The 27241-nt window shown below is 45.4% G+C and overlaps 1 protein-coding gene across 1 annotated transcript in view; it reads left to right on the forward strand.

The window, feature by feature from the left end:
* Positions 1-27241, forward strand: part of ATG10 (autophagy related 10) — a gene marked incomplete at its 5' end in the record, with an annotated part of 249305 nt that overhangs the window by 42467 nt on the left and 179597 nt on the right. The window contains one exon of the mRNA XM_082243302.1: positions 26211-26330. Within this exon, the coding sequence (XP_082099428.1) occupies positions 26211-26330 (120 nt within the window). The remainder of the gene's footprint in view (positions 1-26210; positions 26331-27241) is intronic.

Here is a 27241-nt window from a genome sequence, read left to right on the forward strand (position 1 = left end):
AGAGAGAAATGGAGGACACAGTACAGGAGACAGAGATGGGGGGCACAGTACAGGAGACAGAGATGGGGGGGACACAGTACAGGAGACAGAGATGGGGGACACAGTACAGGAGACAGAGATGGGGGACACAGTACAGGAGACAGATGGGGGACATAGTACAAGAGACAGAGATGGGGGACACAGTACAGGAGACAGACAGGGGACACAGTACAGGAGACAGAGATGGAGGACACAGTACAGGAGACAGAGATGGAGGACACAGTACAAGAGACAGATGGGGGACACAGTACAGGATACAGACGGGGGACAAAGTACAGGAGACAGAGATGGGGAACACAGTACAGGAAACAGAGGGGGGACACAGTACAGCAGACAGAGATGGAGGACACAGTACAGGAGACAGAGATGGGGGACACAGTACAGGAGACAGAGATGGGGGGACACAGTACAGGAGACAGAGATGGGGGGACACAGTACAGCAGACAGATGGGGGACACAGTACAGGAGACAGAGATGGAGGACACAGTACAGGAGACAGAGTTGGGGGGACACAGTACAGGAGACAGATGGGGGACACAGTACAGGAAATAGAGATGGGGACACAGTACAGGAGATGGGGGACACAGTAAAGGAGACAGAGATGGGGGACACAGTACAGGAGACAGATGGGGGACACAGTACAGGAGACAGAGATGGAGGACACAGTACAGGAGACAGATGGGGGACACAGTACAGGAGACAGATGGGGGACACAGTACAGGAGACAGAGATGGGGAACACAGTACAGGAGACAGATGGGGGACACAGTACAGGAGACAGAGATGGAGGACACAGTACAGGAGACAGATGGGGGACACAGTACAGGAGACAGATGGGGGACACAGTACAGGAGACAGAGATGGGGAACACAGTACAGGAGACAGATGGTGGACACAGTACAGGAGACAGATGGAGGACACAGTACAGGAGACAGATGGAGGACACAGTACAGGAGACAGATGGGGGACACAGTACAGGAGACAGAGATGGGGGACACAGTACAGGAGACAGATGGTGGACACAGTACAGGAGACAAATGGGGGACACAGTACAGGAGACAAATGGGGGACACAGTACAGGAGACAGAGATGGAGGACACAGTACAGGAGACAGATGGGGGACACAGTACAGGAGACAGAGATGGAGGACACAGTACAGGAGACAGATGGGGGACACAGTACAGGAGACAGAGATGGGGGGGGACACAGTACAGGAGACAGAGATGGGGGACACAGTACAGGAGACAGAGATGGGGGACACAGTACAAGAGACAGAGATGGGGGACACAGTACAAGAGACAGAGATGGGGGACACAGTACGGGAGACAGAGACGGGGGACACAGTACGGGAGACAGAGACGGGGGACACAGTACGGGAGACAGAGACGGGGGACACAGTACAGGAGACAAATGGGGGACACAGTACAGGAGACAGAGATGGAGGACACAGTACAGGAGACAGATGGGGGACACAGTACAGGAGACAGAGATGGAGGACACAGTACAGGAGACAGATGGGGGACACAGTACAGGAGACAGAGATGGAGGACACAGTACAGGAGACAGATGGGGGACACAGTACAGGAGACAGAGATGGGGGGGGACACAGTACAGGAGACAGAGATGGGGGACACAGTACAGGAGACAGAGATGGGGGACACAGTACAAGAGACAGAGATGGGGGACACAGTACAAGAGACAGAGATGGGGGACACAGTACGGGAGACAGAGACGGGGGACACAGTACGGGAGACAGAGACGGGGGACACAGTACGGGAGACAGAGACGGGGGACACAGTACAGGAGACAAATGGGGGACACAGTACAGGAGACAGAGATGGAGGACACAGTACAGGAGACAGATGGGGGACACAGTACAGGAGACAGAGATGGAGGACACAGTACAGGAGACAGATGGGGGACACAGTACAGGAGACAGAGATGGAGGACACAGTACAGGAGACAGATGGGGGACACAGTACAGGAGACAGAGATGGGGGGGACACAGTACAGGAGACACAGATGGGGGACACAGTACAGGAGACAGATGGGGGACACAGTACAGGATACAGATGGGGGACACAGTACAGGATACAGATGGGGGACACAGTACAGGAGACAGAGATGGGGGACACAGTACAGGAGACAGAGATTGAGGACACAGTACAGGAGACAGAGATGGAGGACACAGTACAGGAGACAGAGATGGAGGACACAGTACAGGAGACAGAGATGGGGGGACACAGTACAGGAGACAGAGATGGGGGGACACAGTACAGGAGACAGAGATGGGGGGACACAGTACAGGAGACAGATGGGGGACACAGTACAGGAGACAGATGGGGGACACAGTACAGGAAATAGAGATGGGGGACACAGTACAGGAGATGGGGGACACAGTACAGGAGACAGATGGAGGACACAGTACAGGAGACAGATGGGGGACACAGTACAGGAGACAGATGGAGGACACAGTACAGGAGACAGATGGGGGACACAGTACAGGAGACAGAGATGGGGGGACACAGTACAGGAGACAGATGGGGACACAGTACAGGAGACAGACGGGGGACACAGTACAGGAGACCTTTCAGAAATGCACAGATTTGCACTTGAACAGCTCAGGGTTTCAGGATAGCAGTCATGCTTTCTATGGAGGGAAAGACATACCTGGCTATCAGGCACTTTTAGAGGTCCAGGAGTGGGGCATCCACTCAAATGTTCTCTCCTTCTACTCCATCCAGAGTACATAGGCTGCATGAGGCGGGTTCAGAGCATCAGTGGAGCTCCTGGCCCTGCCCCCTCTTTGCTGGCTGAGCAATGCAGAAGTCGGGGGCGGGGCTCTCGACTCTTACTACAATGGCTCAATACCGAGTGCACAAGCTGAAATGGGCGGAGTCAGAGCATCAGTGGAGCTCCCGGCCCCCTCCTCTCTATGCTGGCTGTGTAATACAGCACTGCTTCCTGTATCCCCAGTGCGCTCTGCGGTGCTATTATCAGTGCCCCAATTTGCAGATAGCGCGGGGCAAACAAGGAAGCTCCTTTGGATGTCGGTAGGGGCAATTTACCCATTGCCCGCCCCTGGTTCGCATGGGAGCTGTCGTTTACAGCATGGTCTCTGAAAGCTTAGCACGGTATACTTCACCTTCAGAGCGCATGCCCCAGTGACATCACTGGCTGGCTGAATATCTCTTAAACAGTGCAACATGGTAATACATGGTAAAACAGAGTTTACTACCACATTCAATATCCAACAAATGAACATTTTGAACTAGTAATGTCTTGTAAATTATTGTAATCCCTTCAATGATTCCAGGAAGAATAGGAATCCTCCGCTTAACAGCAATTTCACATCTAGCTTAACAAAATATGCCTGAAGAAATCATTTTGATAAGTCATCTGGGCCAAGGTTTTTACTTTACCCAGAGGAAATATGACAGGATCCAAAGAGATAACACAATCTAGTTATTGAACAATAAGGTCAGCAGTTATAACCCTAAAGACAGTAATACTCTAGCAGTAAAATATTGGTACTAGAAAGATTATGGATGGACTGACTGTAAATATCACTACATGTTCACAGACCAAAGGTGTGAGCCTTTCAGTTCACGAAGCCACACAGCTTATATTTTCATGATGGAAAACTAAATTCTGCAGGGGTATGTATCATTGTACAGGATAGAGATTGACCTTGTAGGTAAATATCCTCTAGTGGAGCCTGTTCTACTATACTTCATAATATCTGCAGCTCAATACAATAATGTGCTGATTATAGGAAAATTTTAACTGAAGCTGAGCTAAATAAAAAGTGTTCAGTATTCTGACTTTATCAGTTGTTTTCCTTCTAATGACTACTTTGTTAGGAAATATACTTGCAATATTTGCTATGTCTATGGCAACAAAAAAGTAAATAATTGGATTAATCTGCACCCAGTACAGTTATAAAACACTCACTTTGATTGCAGAAAACACTTTTAAAACTTTCCGACTCCTTAACAGTTAACAGCCTTGAAAAGAAATCTGTTGCATTTAGCAGCAGTAGTAATATAGGCACTAAATGTTTTACCCATTAGTTTGGGTGTTCTCAGAAACTCCCAAAATAATAGACGAACCCACAGCTCATGCCAAGATAGCACAGGAATCTCCATCCACTCTGTGCAGGCAGAAGTCTCTTTCATAGTATTTCCTCTTCTGGTTGAATGTTCTCAACCTATAGGATTAGGCTATTTTCTCTATCGGTCACATGTTATTTAACTCACCTGGTCTAATATTCTTATGGCTGTTTTCTCAAGTGTTAGGAAATCTTGCATTTGGCCTGCGAAAGGCAACAACTGATATTTCACACATATTACAAATATTGCAGGTATTATTTGGGACTTTTGCATGAATGCCGAGACGGTCGCAAAGCAAATTATTTATACATAGCTCCTTGGTCTTGCTACTTACAAAAATTAGAGGAAGATTTACAAATTCACAAACTCTTCTGGATACTGCTAACTCCAGAGTCCCTATCATACTAAATGTTTAATAAAAACATTTGACTTTATGGAGTGAATGCATCTATGAGGACTTCTGGAAAAAGTTGGCATCCCAGACATCACCACATCCTGTTGGTCCAATTATATTTTCATAGTTTTCAAAAAAACATTGCAACAAATGATCTATCCTTTCTTCTTAAAAGGCCATGGCAAATGACAGGCCTGTCCTCCCTCTTTGCCTTACAACTGAACCTTTAGCAAAACTTACTTATTGTTTCACTAACCCCTAATCCCCTTTGATAAGAATCTAACAGATTCCTATTTTTACTGGTACTTACCTATGCGTTTAAGTTGAATCCTTTCCATAGCTAGGGATAGTGAGCTACAGAAACCTCCTCCCTGCCATGGCACTCTTAGGTTGCATAAACCTCTTAAAAATTAAAACCAGGGGGCGTGGCCAGGAACGCCATGTGAGCGGACATGTCTCACAGAGCTCCCCACTGATTACCGTCCATAGATTCTGCTCCGGTCACCTGTCCGCCGCCACACCGATCCCCCTGCATCCACCGCTGCCTGCTCTTTCCTCTGGTACCTCTCTGCTTTGCATCCCTTCCATGGGCTCGCGCCGCAACAGACTTGATTCCGGCATGCAGGCCAGCCAAGATGGCGCCGCAGAGGCCCTCCCGCAGCGGGAACAGCGCAGCAGACCAGCAGGTAAAGATCCTGCCAGCAAGCTTCCCAAGCCTTCCAAGAAGTGCCCTAAGGACTCCACCAGGGACATGTGGTTCTACACGCATAAAGTATCATCGGTCCCAGGGGAGTCAGAAGGCGCGGCTGCTGCACAGCCCCGGCCCTCTTCCTGGGCTGGTGAGGTGGAAGATAGTATGGAGTCCTCCTTCCCGTCTCTGCAAGCCCCTTCTTCTGCACAGGCTGCCACCACCTCCAGGCCGGACAGCCCCACAGCTCAACCTACCCATGCTGACATTCTGCAAGCGGTGCATATATGGACTGCTTCGGTGGACCTCTTAAAATAACAATTTGGGGGGATCCAGGAGACAGTCGCCCTGATTCGACAGGACCTCCAGAAGGTCTGTAAGCGTACCACGGCTGTTGAGAGTCAGGTCAGCGACCTGGAGGATCAGCTTCCCCCTCTCCTGTGAGATGTGCAACAAGTTACCAGACTGGCAAAAGGTACTGACCTCAGGGCTGAGGATATCGAAAATAGGCTAATCCGCAACAACGTCCGTATAGTCGGCTTGCCTGAGAAGGTGGAGGGGCGTTTGTTGAACAATGGCTGACGGATATCTTCGGCAAAGACTCCTTTTCCTTGCTCTACGCAGTGGAGTGGGCGGGCACACAGGGTCCCCCCTCGGCCCCAACAACCAGGCCGCCCTACTCGTACTATGCTGGCCCGCCTTTTAAACTTCCGTGACGAGGAGGCCATTCTTAGGATGGCAAGGGAGCAACTAAATTTTCAATTTAACGGCGTGCGCATTTCTTTCTATCCTGACTTTTCAGCCGAGATCCAGAAAAATAGGGCACGCTTCTGCTCTGTGAAACAACAATTGCAACTCCTAGGGGCTTTATATGCCATGCTGTACCTGGCCAAACTGCGGATTACTGCCTGGGATCAAGCCCACTTCTTTGAGATGGCGGAGGATGCCTCCTCCTGACTGGACCGCAACTAACATCTGCTGAGTTCTGCTGGTTGTGACAGTGCAGAAGAGGCCTGATCTTCACCCTTTCTGCATGACAAGTACCCGGAGGAGATCTGTATCTCATTCTCTGCTGGATGCTGTGTGGTGCGTTCTGGGGGGCTGGATCCCAGTATCCTACCTTTCCCGCACAGTGGAGTTCGTGATGTTCACCTGCAAGAGTACTGACGGTTTATAATGTCCCCTTTCAGTGCGCTGTCAGAGGCACCTAAGCGTGGATGGGAGAGTTTGGTTGCCCTCCGTTCACCCATCTTGCTCCTTGAAGTTGGGGCAGCCTCTGCTTTCCCAGGTTGGGCTACATTGAGTGCTCAGTTTGACCCCCTGTCAGTTTTTTTTGTGTTTTCCACTATCACGCTCTCCTAAGTACATGCCGACACTTCCACCCAGTCTCTGTTGGTGCTTGGTTTTCCTCGGGTCTTGCCTTACCCCTGCCACACTTCCTGCCAACTGCACCATGACAACTGTAACAATTGTTTCCTGGAATATTCGAGGCATACACGACCCTCTGAAGCGCACCATGGTATCCAATACCCTCCGTAAGCACCTACCTGCCATTTGTGTGCTCCAGGAGACTCACCTCACCAAAGACTCTCTGGCCTCCCTCAGTTTTGCTTGGGTGGAGTGGGCCTACCATGCCACCCACACCAGCTACTCCCGGGGGGTTAGTGTTCTGATCCATGGCTCAATGGATTGCCTGCTCGGTGGACCCTGAGGGCAGATACGTGTTTTTAACTTTCCATCTATATGCTCTGACATGTATCCTTGCGTTTGTATACATTCCCCCTCCTTTTCGCACTGAAGTGTTGCATGATCTGCTGCTGTACCAGGTGGGCTTCCCGGGTATTCCACTGTACGTTTTGGGGGATTTTAATGGTTATTTAGATCCGGCTTTAGACAAACACCCAATAGCCCCTATACCTGGCCGCATGGGCCTCACTCCTCTAGGTAAATTTGTATCTGAAGTGGGTTGGGTGGAATACTGGCGCAGCACACACCCTGGGGAACGTCAATTTTCCTGCTTTTCTAAGACTCACCTCTCACTGTCTAGGATTGACCTCTACCTCTGCTCCAGAGACGCTACTAAACACCTAGTAGATCTTACTTATCCTCCCAGGTGTGTGTCGGATCACTCGCCGCTGGTGGTGTCCCTCGGGGCGAGACTACCCTCGGCTTTGTCACGGGCCCCTTGGAAGCTGAACGCATTTTGGCTTAACCTACTGCCCCACCCGAATAGCTGCGGGCACAGATTGCATCCTTCTGGGAGGATAACTCCAATCTCTGTCCTATAGGTGCCACTTGGGAGACTTTCAAGGACTTCCTCAGGGGGTGTTTGATTCGGGAGGTCCAGGCTATTAAACGAGGTACGGCGGCTCAGGGGGAGAGGTTAGCCTGCCTGGTGCAGCAGCTAGAAACCCAATTTACTGCTGATCCTAGTGATGAAATAGGAACGCTTGGCTGTCTGCCCAGGAGGCCCTTTCTCACATGGCCTCCTCGGCTGCTGAGAGGAAGCGTATTTTTAGCCACCTGGCTTTCTATGAAGAGGGGGAACAGACCGGCCGCCTGCTGGCAACAATTGCTCATGCCCATAAAATGGCCCCAACTATAGGGGCTTTGAAGAGACCGGATGGTCGTCTTGTTAACTCCCCTGATTCGGTAATGGCCGCATTGGTCTCCTTTTACTCCTCGCTCTATTGCTCTAAGCATACCTTTTCCAAAGGGCAGATCGACACCTATTTGCAGGCCATTCCATTGCCCTCCCTGTCGGAGGAATCACAGCATATGTTGGACGCACCCCTCACACTGGAGGAGATGCAGGAGGCGGTCGGTACTTTTCCCAACTCCAAGGCTCCTGGCTCGGACGGTCTTCCTATGGAAATATTTAAACTGTTTGAGGCAGAAACCCTCCCGCATTTGTTAGCTGTGTTTGATCAGGCTAGGGAACTTAGGGTACTGCGGGAAACTATGACGAAGGCAACAATAGTACTTATCCCCAAACCAGGCAAGGACCCCCTGGACCCTGGCTCCTATAGACCGATATCCCTGTTGCAAAGCGACATTAACATTCTGGCTAAGGTGGTGGTCCTCCGCCTTAATAAGGTCATAGCCACCATCATTCACCCCGACCAATCGGCTTTATGCCCCACAAATCCACAGCCATTGACCTACGCCGCTTGTTCCTAAACCTTCAGTCCCCACCGGCCGAGGGGAAGACCAGAGCCCTGCTGTCACTTGACGCCCATAAAGCATTTGACAGCATTGAGTGGTCCTTCCTGCTGGGCGTGATGCACTGCTTCGGGTTTGGGGAGGACTTTATCTCTTGGTTACAACTCCTGTATACGCAACCGTCGGCGGTAATTAGAGAGGTGGGTCGTGTGTCTGACGGTTTCTGCCTGTATCGGGGCACTCGTCAGGGCTGCCCTCTATCCCCGCTCCTGTTTTCCTTGGCCATAGAACCCCTGGCGGCCCTGATCCGGTCGAATCCGTTGGTGGCGGGTTTCTGCTATGGGGACCTTCAGGAGAAAATTCTGTTATATGCGGACAATGCTTTTCTGCTGCTGGGGGATGTGGGGCCCTCCTTGGGGGAAGCCATGCGGGTGATCACATTGTTTGGTACCTACTCAGGCCTGGTGATCTACTGGAGCAAGTCCTCGCTCATGTTACTGGATCCCCCTGCGGAGGGATCGCCTCCCTGGCCTGTAGATGTCCCTGTGTCCACGTCTGTTAAATACTTGGGTATCCTGATCACCCCCTGCCTACTAGAGTATATCAAACTTAACATGACTCCCTTGCTGGCCCATTTCCGGACCAAGGTTAAGATGTGGTCTAGGCTCCCCATGTCTCTCGCGGGACGTGTGAACCTCATAAAAATAATCCTTTTACACCAGCTCCTTTATATACTTCATAATTCTCCTGTTGTGATCCCCTTGAAGATCTTCTGCATTATCGATACCATTTTTCGGTCCCTGTTGTGGCGTACCGGCCGACCCAGGGTGAAATTGGTGCAGCTTCAGAAACCAAAAGATGCTGGGGTTTTGGCGTTGCCCAACCCGTGGCTGTATTACCTAGCATCCCAACTTGAGCAGCCCGAGTAGCGTGTGCAGCTCCGGGGGAGGATCCTATGTCCCGTGATTCTGTTTCGGTGTTGATGAGGTTGGCAACGGGCGGGAGGGAAATCCTTGGTGGCCTGGAGGCTTGGGCCTATGCTAAGTCCAACAAGCTTTTCCCCACATACACTCTAATGCAGAAAGTATGGAGCAAGGCTAGACAGTTACAGGATGTTGCCGGCATCACAGCCTTTAGCCCCATCTGGAACAACGCTCACTACCCGGAATTGGTCAAGCTAGCTCAGGGGCCCCGGTGGGAAAGGTTGGGGGTGGTATATCTAAGGCAGATTTTCTCTGGAGGGCGGCTCCGTTCCTTTTCAGAGCTTAGTTCGCAGTTTCGGCTCCCGAGGTCTATGTTTTTCTACTACTGCCAATTACAGCACGCAGTGGCGAGCCCATCAGGGAGTTTACCTGTGGCACCTCTCCCCTGCCCCCATATTTACCTATGTTAGTGAAGTTATTTCATACAAGGGATTCATTGCACAGTGCTACCACATGTTACTGACAGTTTTTCTGAGGGCCACCCGACCACAGCTGCCACTCGGTGGGAGAGGGATGTGGGCACTTATGAGGATGACCAATGGGAGGAGACCCTGGCCACTGTCCAATGCTGTTCGCTTAGTATGGCAGAGCGGATATCTCAGTTGTATCTACTGCTTAGAGTCCATTACACTCCGGCCAAACTGTTCACTATGGGCATCAGAGACTCCCCCATGTGCTCTCGCTGCAGCAGGGACCATGGTGACCTCATCCACATGGTGTGGAGGTGCCTGAAACTCCACCTGTATTGGAAGACAGTCATAGATACCCTTATTAGAGTTTTCCAGGTTTCTTTAACTGTTGACCCTAAACCTTGTATATTGGGGATTCTTGGGGACATTTTGGTTACTGATATTAGAGCGCAGGCGGTGGGGAGGGCACTGTTCCAGGCTCTCAAGTTGATCCAGCAGTTTTGGACCTCCCCTAACCCTCCCACTGTGGAGGAATGGGTCAAGCAGATGGGCAGCACTTTGCGGCTGGAAAGGAGCATTTGGCAGCACGGGGGATGCCCCGCCAAGTTTGAGAAACTGTGGCACCCTTGGCTAGACACTCCTGGTTTGTCCGCGACTGAGTTGGTCTTGGATCGCATGCTGCTTTCCTGAGTACCCTCCTCTCCTGGTCCCAACTGATTGTTTATTTTTGATGGGGGGGTGGGGGGGGTGTGGGGGCATGAATGTTGACCTGTTGACTACTGTCTGATTTTGCTAGTCTCAGACACTGGTGTTGTATGTTATTCTGTTTTTCTACATATGCTTATTGTAAGTGGGTGGCGTGTGTGCCGCCTGTCGGTTATTCCTATTTGTTCTGTAGTGGATGGTAAACTTCAATAAACTTCTTTCTCTTACGTCCTCCGACAGTCGCCGCCTCTTCATATTCGTCACAATGGGGTTATTGACTTTTGCTCCGTAGGAGTAGCTAGGCAACAGAATATGTTAATATCAAAGCTTTTAGCATACTGTAAGAATATTTAATAATAAATATCTTGCGCTCGTACTTATGTCAGAATATTTATACTGCTCTGAATATAGCAGTGTATTTATTTATGGTTAATAAGCAAAGATCTGTGAAAAAGGAGAGTCTTCACCTATTGCCATAAATCAATGTCGTGAATTCTTTTTAATGAATTAATTCCTTTTTAAAAGCATATACCAATCAGTATGGAATATATATAAAAATATTTATTCTCAAGACATGTAAACACAATATATGATCAAACAAGAAGTGACACAAAAAGATAACTCTACAGAAAAAATACTAACTTCAAATAATCAATGCAATGTGATGTTTAGCTCAATGATGAAAGTGAAAGTAAAACAAAGTGAAAGTGAAAGCAAAATGAAAGCAAGATTACCATTTCTTCCCAGGTATAGTATAAGCCATAAATTAATGTTCTATATAAACAGACTACAATGGTCTGCGTAATCACATAGCCCAAAGTCATTCCACTGCAGATGAAATGAGAATAAGCCATGCAAAATGGAAGACTTAAAATTGCAAATAATGCACTGAATCTGATATTAATAAAAATGTATAAAAACAAAAATCAGCTTTTTAGAGAAAAATCTACCATGGTTTATACGGCTGGGATTGCAATCTCATTACCCTTAAATATGCAATATAAAACATATAAGGAAAGAATAAACAATTGTTGAATAAAATCAAATAACATAGCAAGGCATAATTTCCACACTTAAGATGGCCGCTAGAGTCCTAAGATGGATGCCAGTGAGGGAGGAGTTTCCTCCAAGTTTCAGATGAATGATGGACCAGGGAGTATGTCTGGATGAGTCTATTGAAAAATGTAATAGCGTGTGTGGTGTAAGTGTGAGGTGTGTTGTCAGTAGTGTAAAGTAATGTGTGTCCCCCTCTCATCTGGGTTGGTCTTTTATATGGTAAGAACAAAGAGCTATAAAAATTACCATAAGTAAAACCCAGAGGGATGAAACATTATCCCAATTGGTTGGGATATTCTATACCTCAACTGGTGATGTCAGAGACACACCTCTTTAAATAATTAACCCTATACCTTGGATAATAAAATTAAATGATGATTTCTCTATATGTGTAATCATAAAACATATATAAAACTTTGTCCAGACTACCAGTACATACATAAATGTCCACCTGTATCTCCATCATTCACCTTGGCAAGTAATGCCATTTCAATAATTATATTATTTAACACAATATAATATTTTTATATTGGAATATCTCAAATTATCTCAAGACTGCACCTGGTATTTCGCCTCCAGAGGGCAGTATCGTACCGTTCATTAGATTTTGTATTTAACATACTTATTAGAACAATTACCACTCTTCTTATCTGATGACCTCTTGACCTCTGGCTAGTAAAGATCCATTAATTATTTGACCATGCCAAAGGCTGTCAGAAATCTAGTCTAGGTTGGAAGATCTATTACTTAGTCTATTCTAAAACAACGCTTATATAAACACTCCTACCACATACCTTAAAATGAAGTAATTGGTTTTTAAGACGCACAAGTCCTTACACATCATAGAAAAGTATACTTATGTATATATATATATATATTATATATCTAATATTATATAAGTATCAAGTTCACACTTCTATATTAATAAGAATACAATGTATTATCGTTAATATACATCTTACATATGATGATGTTTTCTAAAACTTATTTTTAAATAATCCTTTAAAAGAAATAGACTGACTATATTGTTCATTGTTATATACAGATAAGATAACAGGCCAAACTAGCCATTAATGACTAGTACGATGTCTCGCCAATTGATTCTTATCTGATGAGATGTGTAAAGGGGTCTTATTTATGACTGCAGACTTACAAGGATTTTCTGTAGAACGTAAGACTATGTAAAGGCATCTTGTAAAAGAACATGAACTTCCCATGAACTCCTAACAAAATGGATCCTGTCCTGTTCAGAATCTTATATACATAATATGGCATATACATGGCTTTTAAAATCATTTTTATTCTATTTATTATTATTATTTTAATCAACCCCCAATAATCCCGACAATACCCCACCCCTAGGGGGTGGTCCCCTCAGTCAATACCCTCCTGCTTCCTGCATTCCTACCTCAGTTTCAATTGTCTAGCTCAGGAGTTAGCAGGCTTATCCTGTGCTGGGATTTCAGTCTCAGCCTCTATTCTCTCTTTTTGATTTTATTTCAAGTGTTTTCTCTTCTTTACTTAGCTGTTTATTTTTCAGCATTAGTTTAGTTCTTCGGATGAAGATGATCGTGCGGAGCTGGGTCTCGGGCTGGCCTCCCTGGTTATCCGGGGTTCAGGGCCAGTGGCTTCCCAGCCTGCCATCGAGCGTTCAGCTCAGGTTTCCCTGGCATATGTGAACGACCCATCCCTGTTCGCTGCAGGGATGCTGCGGTGAGGTGGCTACCTCACCGGACGCCATTTGCGGTTTCGCACCGCAGTTCCACTGCGTCCTGGCTGCGACTCTCCCTGTCCTTAGTGCAGCGGTTTGATCGCTTGTGCGGGTTCCCCACGCCATCCGGATGGTAAGTGTATTCTGTGTGGGGACCTGTCTGTTTTGGGTGTCAGTCTGGGACTGTGGGACCCTGCATGTCTGTGTAAAAATGTTGAGCTCCCTGTCAGTGTTAGCTGCCTTTCTGTGGGCTGTGGAAGGGGGGGGCTCTCCTGCTCTGCTCTGTGTAACAGGCTGAGTTTTCTGTGAGACATGCTGTATGCTGTGTGTGACATGCTTGTGCAACATTTTTGGAGCATACTGTGCAGCGACCGCTACTGCGGTCCGCCATTTTTTTGCAGCGCGCTGTGGTGGCCAGTCCTGTGTGGAAAGAGCGGCGTTTTTGGCGCCAAGCGCCGCCATTTTGGCGGCAATCGCTCCGGCCTCATGTCAGCGCTGTTTCTGTATCTGCCTGTGGAGCCTCAGCCAGCGGCCATGTTTGTGTAGCCTTTCCATAGGCTTCATAGGGGCGGTCAGCATTGCATCACTTCCTTTTCCTCTGGGACAGCGATCGGTGCAGCAGCCTGTGTGATCCCTCCAGGTTTTACCTCTCCATATTCCTGTATTCCTTGCCTTGTATTCCTATCCCTGTGGGGGTCAGTGTATTCTGTGAGTGCGGTGGGCTACGCTCGCCGCAATCTTAAAGGGGCAGTACTCTTTTTTTTTCCTAAGTTTACTGGGGCATGGATTCTCAGGAAAGCAAGTTTCCCCCCACCTTGGTGGGGGGCCAAGGGGCTGCTGCTTCCCCCGAGGGGGCTGATCTGGCTACTATTGTGGCTAACTTAGCTGCTCAGGTGCAGATGCTGGTGGCTGATCGATCCACAAAAAGGCCCAGAGTGTCAATTTCCTCTGATTCAGAGGGCGATGGGGCTGCTATGGCTGGAGTGCCCTTCTCAGGGTCTCACTCATCCCTGGACCTCGTGGGGTCTGACGGGGAGGCTGAGGTGGAAGGGGTTGATAATTCTCCCCCTGGCTCGTCTGAAGAGCTTGCACTCATGGATGAGTTGGTTGCTTCTATCAAGCAAACACTGTATTTGGAGGATGAACCTTGTCCTCCTGTTTTGATGTCCTCGTACGGGACGCAAAGGAAACGCAAAATGTTGCAGGTTTTTCCTTGCTCTACGGAATTTCAGCGCGCTGTTGATGAGCAATGGCGCAATATAAAGAAGCCTTTTGCTGTGCCGAGTAGGTTCAAGCTGCGTTATCCCTTTACACCAGCTACTGATGAGTGTTGGTGTGTGCCGCCTCAGGTGGATCACGCGGTGGCGATTTTGAATAAATCCACTGCGATCCCTACTGAGGATACCCCGGTGTTCCGGGACCCTACGGACAGGAGATTGGAGTCTCTGGCCCGTCACTCTTATACGGTTGCGGGCTCTATGCTAAAGCCGATTTTTGCTTGAATTATGGCAGCCCAGGCTATTGCCGATTGGACGCAGGTGCTCAGGTGCACCCTGGTGACTGACTCTGCTTCACCGTCAACATTGGCTATGGTGGATCAGATTCATCAGGGTGTCATGTACTTGTGTGATGCGGACTTAGATATGGTCCCTTTGGCTGCGCGTCTCCAAAGTGTGGCGGTGTTGAACCGTCGCCTGATCTGGCTGAAATGTTGGTCTGTTGACCAATCTTCTCGCAAGACTTTAGCGAATTTGCCCTACGCGGGCTCTCGCCTTTTTGGCGAATCCTTGGATACCCTGATAAAGGGTATTTCTGGGGGTAAGAGCACTCTCTTGCCCCAGACTCACAAGACTAAGTTTGTTCGCGGGAAGAAGAATAACTCGTTTAGACCCTCTCAGGGGTCCTTTCGTGCCTTTCGGTCGCACTATAAGGGCAAGCCCTTCAAGGGACAAGACTCCCAGAAAAAGCCGTGGGCAGGTAAGCAGAAGTCCAGTCAGTCCGGGTCCGCTGCCCATAACAATGCGGCCTGAAGGGGCGCCCTCACCCGGCTCTGGGGTGGGGGGACGTTTGCTCGGTTTTCTTCAACCCTGGCTGGCCCGCGTTCGGGACAGGTGGGTTCAGGAAATCGTTCGATCTGGTTACAAGATCGAGTTTCTCTCTCGGCCGGCGGGCAGATTTTTTCCCTCAAATCTTCAGCTGTCTCCGGAGCAATTGCGGGATCTGCATCTGGCGGTGCGGGACCTGCGGGCTCAGGGAGTGGTGGTTCCGGTGCCTCATCGGGACAGATTTCGGGGGTTCTATTCCAATCTGTTCACTGTGCCCAGAAAGGAGGGCAAGGTACGTCCGATTCTGGACTTGAAAGCTCTGAACCGCTTTGTGCGGGTTCGCAAGTTCCGCATGGAATCTCTGCGATCGGTGGTGGCTGCCCTGGTTCCGGGGGAATTCATGGCCTCTATCGACCTGAAGGATGCGTATCTTCACATCCCCATTTTCGAGGGTCACCAGAAGTACCTTCGATTCGCCATTGCGGAGGATCACTACCAATTCGTGGCGTTGCCCTTTGGTCTCGCTTCGGCTCCACGGGTTTTCACCAAGGTGCTTGCGCCGGTTCTGGCTTTATTGAGAGCCCAGGGCATCTCGGTCCTGGGGTATCTGGACGACATTCTGGTTCGGTCTGCGACCAGTCAGGGTCTGGTGAGCGACCTGTCCGTCACGATGCAGACGCTACAGGAGTTTGGCTGGACGATAAATTTTCCAAAGTCGACGCTGTGTCCGTCGGTTCGTCTTCCTTACCTGGGAATGATCCTGGACTCTGTTCAGGCGAAGGTCTTCCTGCTGGGAGACAAGCTCTGGAAGCTTCAGGAAGAAGTCGGGTCCCTCAGGGACGTTCAGTGCTCGTCCCTCCGGACGTGCATGAGGTGTCTGGGATTGATGGTCTCGGCTTTCGAGGCGATCCCCTTTGCCCAGTTTCACACGCGGGGTCTCCAAAGGGAGATTCTGGCCAGGTGGGACGGGCAACCGCAATCTCTGGATCTCCAGATTTCGTTGAGCCATCGCACCAGAAGAGACCTTCTGTGGTGGCTCCAGTCCCCGGCGGTGTCGGGGGGCAAGTCCTTTCGCCCTTTCTCGTGGACAGTGATCACCACGGATGCCAGCCTGTCGGGCTGGGGTGGTGTTCTGGGCATTCTGGCCGCCCAGGGAACTTGGTCGGAGGAGGAGTCCTCCCTTCCGATCAACATTCTGGAATTGCGAGCGATAAATCTCTGCCTTCGGCGTTGGTCGGACAGGCTGCAGGGCCGTCCGGTTCGGGTGCAGACAGACAATGCTACAGCGGTGGCCTACATCAACCACCAAGGGGGCACCAGGAGTGCCCGAGCGGCTCGGGAAGTAGCCGACATTCTATCTTGGGCCGAGACGCACGTCCCGGCGATATCTGCAGTTCACATTCCGGGGGTGGAGAACTGGCAGGCGGATTATCTGAGCCGCCAGACCCTGGACCAGGGAGAATGGTCCCTTCACCCGGATGTCTTCCTGATGCTGTGCGAGAAGTGGGGGTCCCCAGATGTGGACCTGTTCGCGTCTCGTCTAAACAACAAGGTGGAAAGGTTATTGACTGAGGGGACCACCCCCTAGGGGTGGGGTATGCTAAAAGCTTTGATATTAACATATTCTGTTGCCTAGCTACTCCTACGGAGGAAAGGTCAATAACCCCATTGTGACGAATATGAAGAGGCGGCGACTGTCGGAGGACTCAGAGAAAGGAATTTTACAGGTAAGATTTTACAAAAATTCTGTTTTTCTGATAAAAAAAAAGTGAAAACCAACTTCTCCCCAAAAAAAAAATGAAAAGCCTTTCCATAAGTTGGAATATTTTCAGTCACCAAGCAAACACTGTTGTGTTATTGTTTATATAGGCCTGTTGCTTACCTGGGTTAGTTCTTACCAGGGAGCTTTGACATATATATATATATATATATATATATATATATATATATACATACTATATTGTCAAAAGTATTGGGACGCCTCGATAGAACACCTTTAGGATGAATTAGAGCGGAGGTGTCGTCCAGCCTTCCCAGAAGAGTTGAAGCTGTTATAGCTGCAAAGGGTAGGCCAACTCAATATTGAACCCTACGGACTAAGACTGGGATGCCATTAAAGTTCATGTGCGTGTAAAGGCAGGCGTCCCAAAACGTTGTATATATATTATATATATATATACATTTTTCTTGTATTAGAGCATTTTACTTCTTTATATAGTGTCCTGGAAATTCATCAGTTTTGCTTGAAGCTTCACACATTTTGTTTCTATTTCTGGCACTCTAAGCCTCCAAGTCAAAATTTTATTATATATTGTATCTAATGAGATCTTATCAACTTTTGATCAAATGAAAACTAAGATTCACCTCCACAAACGTATGCTCTTTCTGTTCATTCATCTTAGACATGCCATGGCATGTTCTCCAACCGCATTTTATAGAGAAAGTAATAATACGCCAAATTATCTTCACATTCATTTATTATGTGTAGAGTATGTGAAACATTTTAGAGATTATCAGGTATAAAATATAGCTGCACCACAATACAGTGGAAACTATCAGTAAAGTATTAACATATAGGTCACAAAAAACGTTATTATGAAAAGAAGAAAGCAATATTCCGCATAATTGAAAAATTCTACAATAACATTGGCCAAAGGGCAACTTACAAAAATGTGAAACCTGCACTGTATTAACTGTACATAATATTAAAGCATTACAGATGACAACAACTTGTAGCACAACATAACATAAACGCTAAAGAAAGCCAGTGTTACTATTAAACAGGCAGTATTGGAACTGCTGGGTAGCCATGATAAAATAGCTGATCAGAGGGGGATCCAAATAGGAAATCCCAGTTGATCAGCTCCAAAGTTGAGGCCTTCAACCCTTTCTCCTAACATTCAAATCCTTTTTGAGCCTGTTTAGGTTTATTTTCTATATTCTGTGTTAGTTGAACAAGGGAAATTAATCTTATAATCCTTGAATTGTGCAAGTCTTGCCTAGGTGTAGTCTAAATATTTGTCATTATTTTTATTTGATAGAAATCCCCCATCTGTTTGCTTCACAGAATAAAGTTGGCCAGGTCCTTGCTGCAGAATATGATCTTCCTAATTCACATTTTTTGGCCTACCACCAAGCAATTTCGTATATATCTTCATGTGCCCCAAGCCTGTCAGAGGGCTTTCAACATACAATGATGGACACTCTCATACTGTACAACAGAGGTCCTATTCAATATCTATGATATTTAAAACCTTACAAGATGAACTGCTTCCTCCCTCTACAGAGAGGCTCTTTGAAAAGTGGCATATAGATTTTCCTGGATTAGAATTTTCACATCTGATTCTTCAGGGCTACAGCCATATCAGGGTACTTACGGTGAATGAAATATGGAGAGAGGCTCAATTTAAATTTATTCATAAAGCCTATATTCCAGCCCTCTTCACTAGAGATAACAGAACCAAAGCAGTATGTCCTCTCTGTATGTCAACGAGGCCTACATTGGCCCACAGATTCTGGTACTGTCCCAGAGTGATTCCATACTGGGATAGGGTGGTGCAATATGCCAATATGGTAATGAATACCCATCTACGGAAATCCCCGCATCTTATGTTATTTGGAATTAACTTGCCGAATACTACTGCCCAGATGAGCCTACTGTCCCTCCGTGGACACATTTATGCTTTTTGGCGGCTAAAAGGACCATCCTAAAATCATGGTTTCAACCTAGCCCTCCTAATCTATCTGCTGTTAAAAGGGAGCTTTGGTCATTACTGTATAAGGGAACGTATGGATACAGTCCTACAACATTTTGTTCCTACAAAAGGTTTTTTTGACAAATGGCAACCCTTTATAGAGCAAGAACTTACGGACGTGGAAATTCAATACTTTATGAAACCTTTCAGATTCACGGACTGGTATTTAAAAGCGGAAATAACACGAACCTTGGTAAAATTAAAGATAAGTGACCCGTAGGTCTAACCATTATAACTACCCTCTTTTTTTAAATTGATTAATTGACTTATCTCCCGTCTATATTAAGGCCTTATATATAAGTACAGTTCTATTCAAAATTATTCAACCCCCACTGAAATTGATTGTTTTGGCCAGTTTGACATTGATTTTGATCATTCAGTCATCCTGCTTACAATTAAATCAAAGAGGCACGTGTAGGTCAGACAAATATAACATAACATTTATAATGAAATAACCACAAATGTCTTTTCTGTGCTCACATCATTATCAGTTTTATTCAACCCCCAAATGACATTCAATCTTAGTACTTAGTACAACATCCTTTTACAGTTATAACAGCTTTTAAACGTGAAGCATAGCTTGACACAAGTGTCTTGCAGCGATCTACGGGTATCTTCGCCCATTCGTCATGGGCAAAAGCCTCCAGTTCAGTCACATTCTTAGGCTTGTGCACTGCAACTGCTTTCCCACCAGAGGTTCTCAATCGGATTTAAGTCTGGTGACTGTGATGGCCACTCCAAAATGTTCCAGCCTTTAATCTGCAACCATGCTCTAGTGGACTTGGAGGTATGCTTGGGATCATTGTCCTGTTGAAAGGTCCAACGTCTCTCAAGCCTCAGCTTTGTGACGGACTGCATCACATTGTCATCCAATATCTCCTCGTACTGAAGAGAATTCATGGTACCTTGCACACGCTGAAGATTCCCTGTACCTACAGAAGCAAAACAGCCCTAAAGCATGATTGACCCCCCCCCGCCATGCTTCACAGTAGGCAAGGTGTTCTTTTCTTCATAGGCCTTGTTCTTCCTCCTCCAAACATAGCGTTAATCCATGGGCCCAAACAGTTCTAATTTTGTTTCATCAGTCCACAGAACACTATCCCAAAACTTCTGTGGTTTGTCCACATGACTTTTGGCATACTGCAGTCGACTCTTCTTATTCTTTGGAGACAGCAAGGGGGTGCGCCTGGGAGTTCTGGCATGGAGGCCTTCATTACGCAGTGTGCACCGTATTGTCTAAGCAGAAACTTCAGTACCCACATCTGACAAATCTTTTCTCAGTTCCTCAGCAGTCACATGGGGACTTTTCTCCACTCTACGCTTCAGGTAGCGCACAGCAGTCGAAGTCAGCATCTTCTTTCTGCCACGACCAGGTAGCGTTTCAACAGTGCCCTTTGCCTTGAATTTGCAAATGATGTTTCCTATGGTGTCTCTTGGTATGTTTAACATCTTTGCAATCTTCTTATAGCCATTGCCCTTCCTGTGAAGAGTAATCACCTCTTCTCTTGTCTTCCTGGACCATTCTCTTGACTTCACCATGTTTGTAACCACACCAGTAAATGTCTAGAAGGAGCTGAGTATCACAGTCATTTTAAAACTGCCTAATTGGTGCTTATTAGGCTTTAATGCTGCTTCCTGACATCCACAGGTGTTTTCAATACCTGATTGAAAACACTTCAATGAACCTCTGTTCTTCAGAGTGGTAGTCTTTAAGGGGTTGAATAATTGTGTCAATGAAGAATTCACAAAAGAAACATTTACTACTGTATTACAAAACCAATTGATGTCATTTTAGTTGCATATGGTTCTTTAAGAAGTCCTTGTAGGATTTAATTCTGAATACAATTACAAATGTACACTAAATTCCCTAAAACCCTTTACAGCATTGGGGGGGGGGGGGGTTGAATAATTTTGAATACAACTGTATGTAATGTTGATGGACCAATATTCTAGGATATATATGAGAATACCCATCTCTAGGCAAAATTAGCTAAATGGACCAGCCAATGTTAAGATGTTGAGAAATTATATATATATATATTTTTTTCTCTCTTTTTTTTTCTATCATAGATTATAGAATATAGATCTTGATATTGTGATCGTTATTTTTCTTTTTTGAAGTTTATTTGTTTGTATGATTGTTGGTTATAAAATTAATAAAAAGAGATTTAAAAAAAAAAAAGAATAAAGTTGGCTATAGATGGATCATTTTTTGGAAACAAAACCCCAAAATGAATGGGTTCCTCCCAAGCATGGTGGATAAAGGAATCCTCCCCACCGAGGCATTGTTTTTTGGCAGTGGGGACTGTCTGCTGTCAGAATACACCGGCTCACTCATTGAAAGCAGCCGCTGATCAAGAAAAAAATTCTTACAGAAGACTTGACTTCCTCAATATGTGAAACATGTCTGTTCCCCAATATGCATTAGTCTAATGATAGAGGTCTGCAATAGAAATTACCACAAAGGAAAATTGACTTTGAAGGCGCCATAGCTACAATATGAATAAAAGTCAACTGTCTTTATATCACATATAATTCAAATACATTCTGAATGGACAATGCAACTATACATAGATACTAATAGTAAAATAGATCTTCCCTGTATGTGGTTGTCTTGGCCCCCTGACGTAGCTATTAAATGGTATGTAAACAAACTTGATATTTCCACTTAGTTGGGGAGTTGCAGCACCATCGGGCCTCTAGATCCAGCTCAACATGTTTAGCGACTAAGCTCTTCTTCAGGAGCTTATAACAATATCTAAGTGAATAAAAAAATGTTGGATCAATGTCTATCCATAATAATATTAAACAATACATGCCATACAATATTCTCAATACTTATTAAAAACTAAAATAATGTTACATCTATAGCACACGGACAGGTGGAGGCAGGGACCAGACGCACACAGGACCCCATGCTCTCCTGAAGGTTCTTACTGTGTGTGTGTTTGGTCCCCGTCTCCACCCATCCGTGTGCTATAGATGTAACATTGTTTTTATAAGTTTTCAATAATTATTGGGAATGTTATATCGTATGTATGGTTTAATATCATTAGGGATAGACATTGATCCAGCATTTTTTACCCATTTAGATATTGCTATAAGTTCCTGAAGAAGCACATAGTTGCGAAACATGTCGAGCTGGATCTAGAGGCAAGTGACAATATCAAGTCTGTTTTTACATACCATTTAATAGCTTTGTTGGGGGTCCCATGCAACCATACACAGTGTGAAATAAAGACTGTTGACTTGTAATCAAGTTGTAGCTAGGGTGCCTTCAAAGTTTCTTTTGTGGTCATTTCTATTGTGACAAACATTTAGGATGTGGCAAAGATTTACAGTTTCACCCTGTGGTGACATAGTATACCCTTTATTAATAAGAGGTTTTAGTTGACCCTGAAGAGCTGTTATTGGACCATGTAATGGCAATTGGATGAGGTTTATCTAAAGAATTGGGTAAGTTAGACCCCTAGTAAAACATGAGTGAAGAATTACTTCTTGTTAAAAGCTAAATTACTTTCCCTCATCTGTGAACTATGAATGGACAAGAAGGAGAATCGTTTTAGAAATGTGTTTGTATATCATCAGTTGACCATTGGTGCTGCACACTGGTCTGGAACTGCTGCTTATTAACCAAACAAAAACAGAAACATGCAAAAACATAATTGACACTCTATTAAAGAGGTTGTAAACTCACCTTAAAGTCTTTAACCTATAGGTAAGCCTACATTAAGGCTTACCTATAGGTGCTATAAATATCTCCTAAACATGCACAGTTTAGGAGATATTCACAGTGCATGCAGCCGATGACGTCATCAGCGCATGCGCTCTGAAGGAACGGCCACCCGTGCCGTTCCTTCAGAGCCCAGTGCCGTGAACGGCGGCTCCCGCGCGCATGTGCGGGAGTGATGTAATCGCACCCCCGGCCAATCAGATGGCCGGAGGACGCGAACGAGGAAGCAGGACGGCCGGACATGTCGGCCGCCCTGTCGCTGAGCGGGACGCACTGTGAGGTCTTCGTTTTAAGGTAAGTACTTCATAATGAGCTAGTATGCTAGCTCATTATGCCTTTGTCTTTACAGGGTTTTTTTTTTCTCATTTTTTTATGAGGGTTTACTTCCTCTTTAAGCCATTGTTTAAAGTATTAGTAAAGAACTTTGTTTTGACTTGTGATCTCATTTATTACTGCTGTAAACATGACTGTAAAAAATACCAACAGGATTAAAAAAGATCACACTTGTTGAATGCATGAAAAATATCACGCCCATGCTTCAGTTTTACTGTTGTTTCATCTGCCAAAAAAACTTAAATAAAGGAGATGCCATTGCAACCAAGATGACCAGTACTAAGCCATTAATATTGTCTAAAATGGCCAATTAGTTGTGGAGGACAGATAAAGGGCACACATTCACAAAATGTTCTTTTCGAAAAGGTTAAAGTGTGCCTTACAGTGACTAGACAGTTTTTAAAGTATGTGAGAGGAAATCTTTTTAGTTCCCCCGTGTGTGGACAGTTCATGTCCACAAATACTCAGTTTGATGTAAACTAATTTGATCTATAAATATTAGTCTTTTTCTCAGCGGTTTATCAGTCTATATTTGAGTGCATTTTGTCAAGCAGACAACCCAGTTTTAACTTTCCATTTTATCTGACAATGAATGTCAGTACAATAAGAGATTATAACAGATATATAATAGATAAGATTATGGAGTGGCACAGAAACTGCAGAAGATAATTTTTTATTACTTCTATATATTTTTATACTGATGTGCGGTGAAGGAAACTTAAGCACAGACTGAAAGGAAAATGTAACCTAAGGCAGCTCTTGTCAGGAATATGCTTATAGTAATGAGCTTAAAGTGTTACTAAACCCACAACAGAAAAACCAATGTGTATATGCAGTAAAACATGCTTGTTATACTCACTGTGGAACCCAAGAGGTTATTTTCTCTGTTTGAGGCTGTTTGATCCTGTATGCACAGATCCTCCTCTTCTTGCATTGTCCCCATAACATGTCCGGATAACACAGAGTTACTGGAGTCAGGCTGCACATGCTCGGTTTGGTGTGTATTGCTAGAGAGTTTTTCTTGGGATAGCAGACAGGATCACTCTTCCCTTATTAAATTAAATAAATAAGTTAAATAAATAGACACCACACACCATCGGTTTGGATAAAAAATATTAGGCCGCGGCCGTTTATTATTTGTTTTAAATAACAACCAGAAAATTTTAAAAATCAACAATAAGATGTAATAAACACTGAAAACAACCCAATCACCACGATCGAGGTTGTAAAGTAAATAAATACAATTAAAAATGTATCCAACACTTATACCACATCATAAACGTCCCTCTTTGCATAAAACAAAGGTGACCCACAAATAATAAACGTTGGCCGCGACAGCCAAGGGAGGGGGGAGGGGAAACAAGAAACAGCTTCTTCTTGTCTTCTGAGGTGGTCTGAAGTACCTGTGGAAGGAAAGCCCCTTAAATAGCCCTAATCTGGGAGCCAGAATAAACTGTCTGGCAGCTTTGGGAGGGAAATTTGAGCGGGAAGCGGGGTGTAGCTCAAATCTCCCCAGATACAGGGGAATTTGAGCAGGAAGAGGGAAAAGGATACTCCAATCTCCCCAGATACCTGTGAAATTGAGCGGGAAAAGAGGCAGCAGCTGTGACAGGGTCAAAAGTTCATTTGACCCTTGCCTCAGAGACCCTAAACTAATGTGCTATTCTCCTATATTGCTAAAATTATATTAGTGCATACAAAAAACAATGTAATACCTATAGAATTTAAAGTCCAAGAGAGTAGACCGCACTCAGGAAATGTAGGTGAAAACAATCAAAACTCCTTTATTCTTCTTCGGTACAGCAGACAGACAGTACAATGCACATAACAGACGTGTCGGGTTGACGCGTTTCACGAATTAGATCGCTTACTCATAACCACACACTTGGTTCCACAGTGGCGGATTTTAAACGAGTAATAAATGGCCGTGGCCAAATTATTCCAAAATTGGGGTCTGATTTTTATTTAATTAATGTATTATGACTTATGTTAATTTTAATGTTAATATAACATTTAAATATCCTGCCTACTATCCCATAGGAGGATGTCTCAGGGGGTAAGAGACACTTAATGTAGACCCATTTGCACCTGTTTAGTGACTATTTGTCTCTCTATATTAGTAAAATGTGCATATATTGTACAGAGCCTATGTACACGTAAAGTAATTGCTAATTCCTACAGTGAATGTTTCTATATTCAGTCATGAGTTTATTGGAGCGTAGAGATCGTTAATGAAATATAAATTAGTGAGCTAAAATCATTGAGGGTGCAGCCTGTCACCTGGAGGGGAGGATGGAGGGAAAATATTGCATAGAGAACAATTCCACTTGATGTGAATTCACTGGAAAGTCTCGCAGTGTGAGCGGGAGCATCTGTTAAGCTGCGGTGGTCTAGTCAGGGACTGAGTGCAGTCAGGTGCAGTCGGGCACTGTGCCCGGTGTTATAACGGCGACTGCAGTCACTGAGGATGGGATTTGCGGCCAGAAAGTGGTGCAAGGAGAAGGGGAGTAGACGCCCACTGGTAGTTGGAGGGTGCAGGTTGTTCTTGCTCGCCTGCCGCCCACCCCTCGCTGCACAGCCCGGCCCCCAGCAGGTCAAGGCTCACAACTGGTCCGGGGCCTGGGGGTTGGGGACATCTGCAGTAGGGGATTTCCTTCTAAAATTACCCTGTCCACAGGGTGACAACAGTTCTGTACAACTTCACTGCAGAACGAACAGTTGTCACCCCCATCACAGGAAGGGTTTAAATAGAGGAACTACTATATAATGCAGTCTGTTATTGACAGACTTGACCATAAATGTCATTTTGCCAATACTTACACATTAAGTAATCCCAAGTATATGAAAACTTGCTGTATGTATATGCGTAGATCATTTTATTTATAGGAATACCTCAAAAAAGAAATCTTTGTAAATATATGCTTTGCAATATTTTATCTTCTAGTAGTACTCATCTATAAAATGAGATCTCTGTATCTGTACAGTAGGCTAGCATTGAGACACCAGCCAAAACAGAAATCTACGGGTAGCAGTAGCTATGTACAAATGTTTTGACACTTTTTATGTCTTGTGATTTTGGATACAGGGAAGTGATGATGGATACTTGAGTAAAACTTGCTACCAGACAAGATCTGTCAGTTCAGAGAGCAGCCAATGGAAGAAGAGCGATGAAGAGGATGGGAAAACTTCTGCTGTTACTGTGGATGTGAGTTTTTAGTTCATTTCACTATACTTAAGTTAAGAAATATCCATTTATATCTACCATCCGTTCTACGGCTGGGACCACATGTTGTGCTGAGCTTTGAAAAATTTTTGGTGGTTTTAAAATCATTGATCCCACTGTTTCTATACTGCCATTGTGAGACTTAAAATGTTCCTTGCATACTTGAATTTTAATAACTCAAAGATTCTGAAGCCTATAAGGAACTAAGTATAAGTCAGTACACTGTCATTGCAATATATCTACAAGACCAATATTGTGCACTTCCATGGGACCAAAGAGTACCAAATAGGACAGAATCCAGGCAAAGATCAAGACCAGTGGGATCTTGTAAAATGGACGTGCCTGGGAACATCATTATTCAGCCATAACCATTAAACTGGATAAAAACATGATTTCTAGAATATGACTATATACAGCCAATCAAAAGTATTTTCCAAATTCTGAATGTTCTGCTGTTACACGGTTCTTATAGTTTAATGGATATTTATGAATGTTCAAAGAGGGTGCAATTTCAATCATATGGGTTCAAATAAATACAAGAGGAACCTATACAGGTGATACTGTACCTTATAGTCTAATGGTTTATAAAGTCATAAAAGCAAGGTAACGTTGGGTGTGGCGATACAAAAAACGTGAAGGGTTTTTGTCTTATTCCTCGTGTGCAGATAAAAGTTAAAGCTTTGGTTTGGGAGATTGCAAGACAGGGGCTAAAAAATTGATGTGCATAGCTGCATAACAACAAAATGCATGTGTTTGAACAAGTTTACTGCAGGGAAAAGCAACAGGTTCACTTTAATGTCAGCCTCCACAGTAGCTTATACTTATACGGCATCCAATTCACATGACAGGAGACTGTGATTGGCTCTCAATGGAGCCGGTTCACACATCTCCGT

Source organism: Pelophylax lessonae (genome assembly GCF_965119305.1).
Source record: "Pelophylax lessonae genome assembly, chromosome: 1".
Classification (NCBI taxonomy): Eukaryota; Metazoa; Chordata; class Amphibia; order Anura; family Ranidae; genus Pelophylax; species Pelophylax lessonae.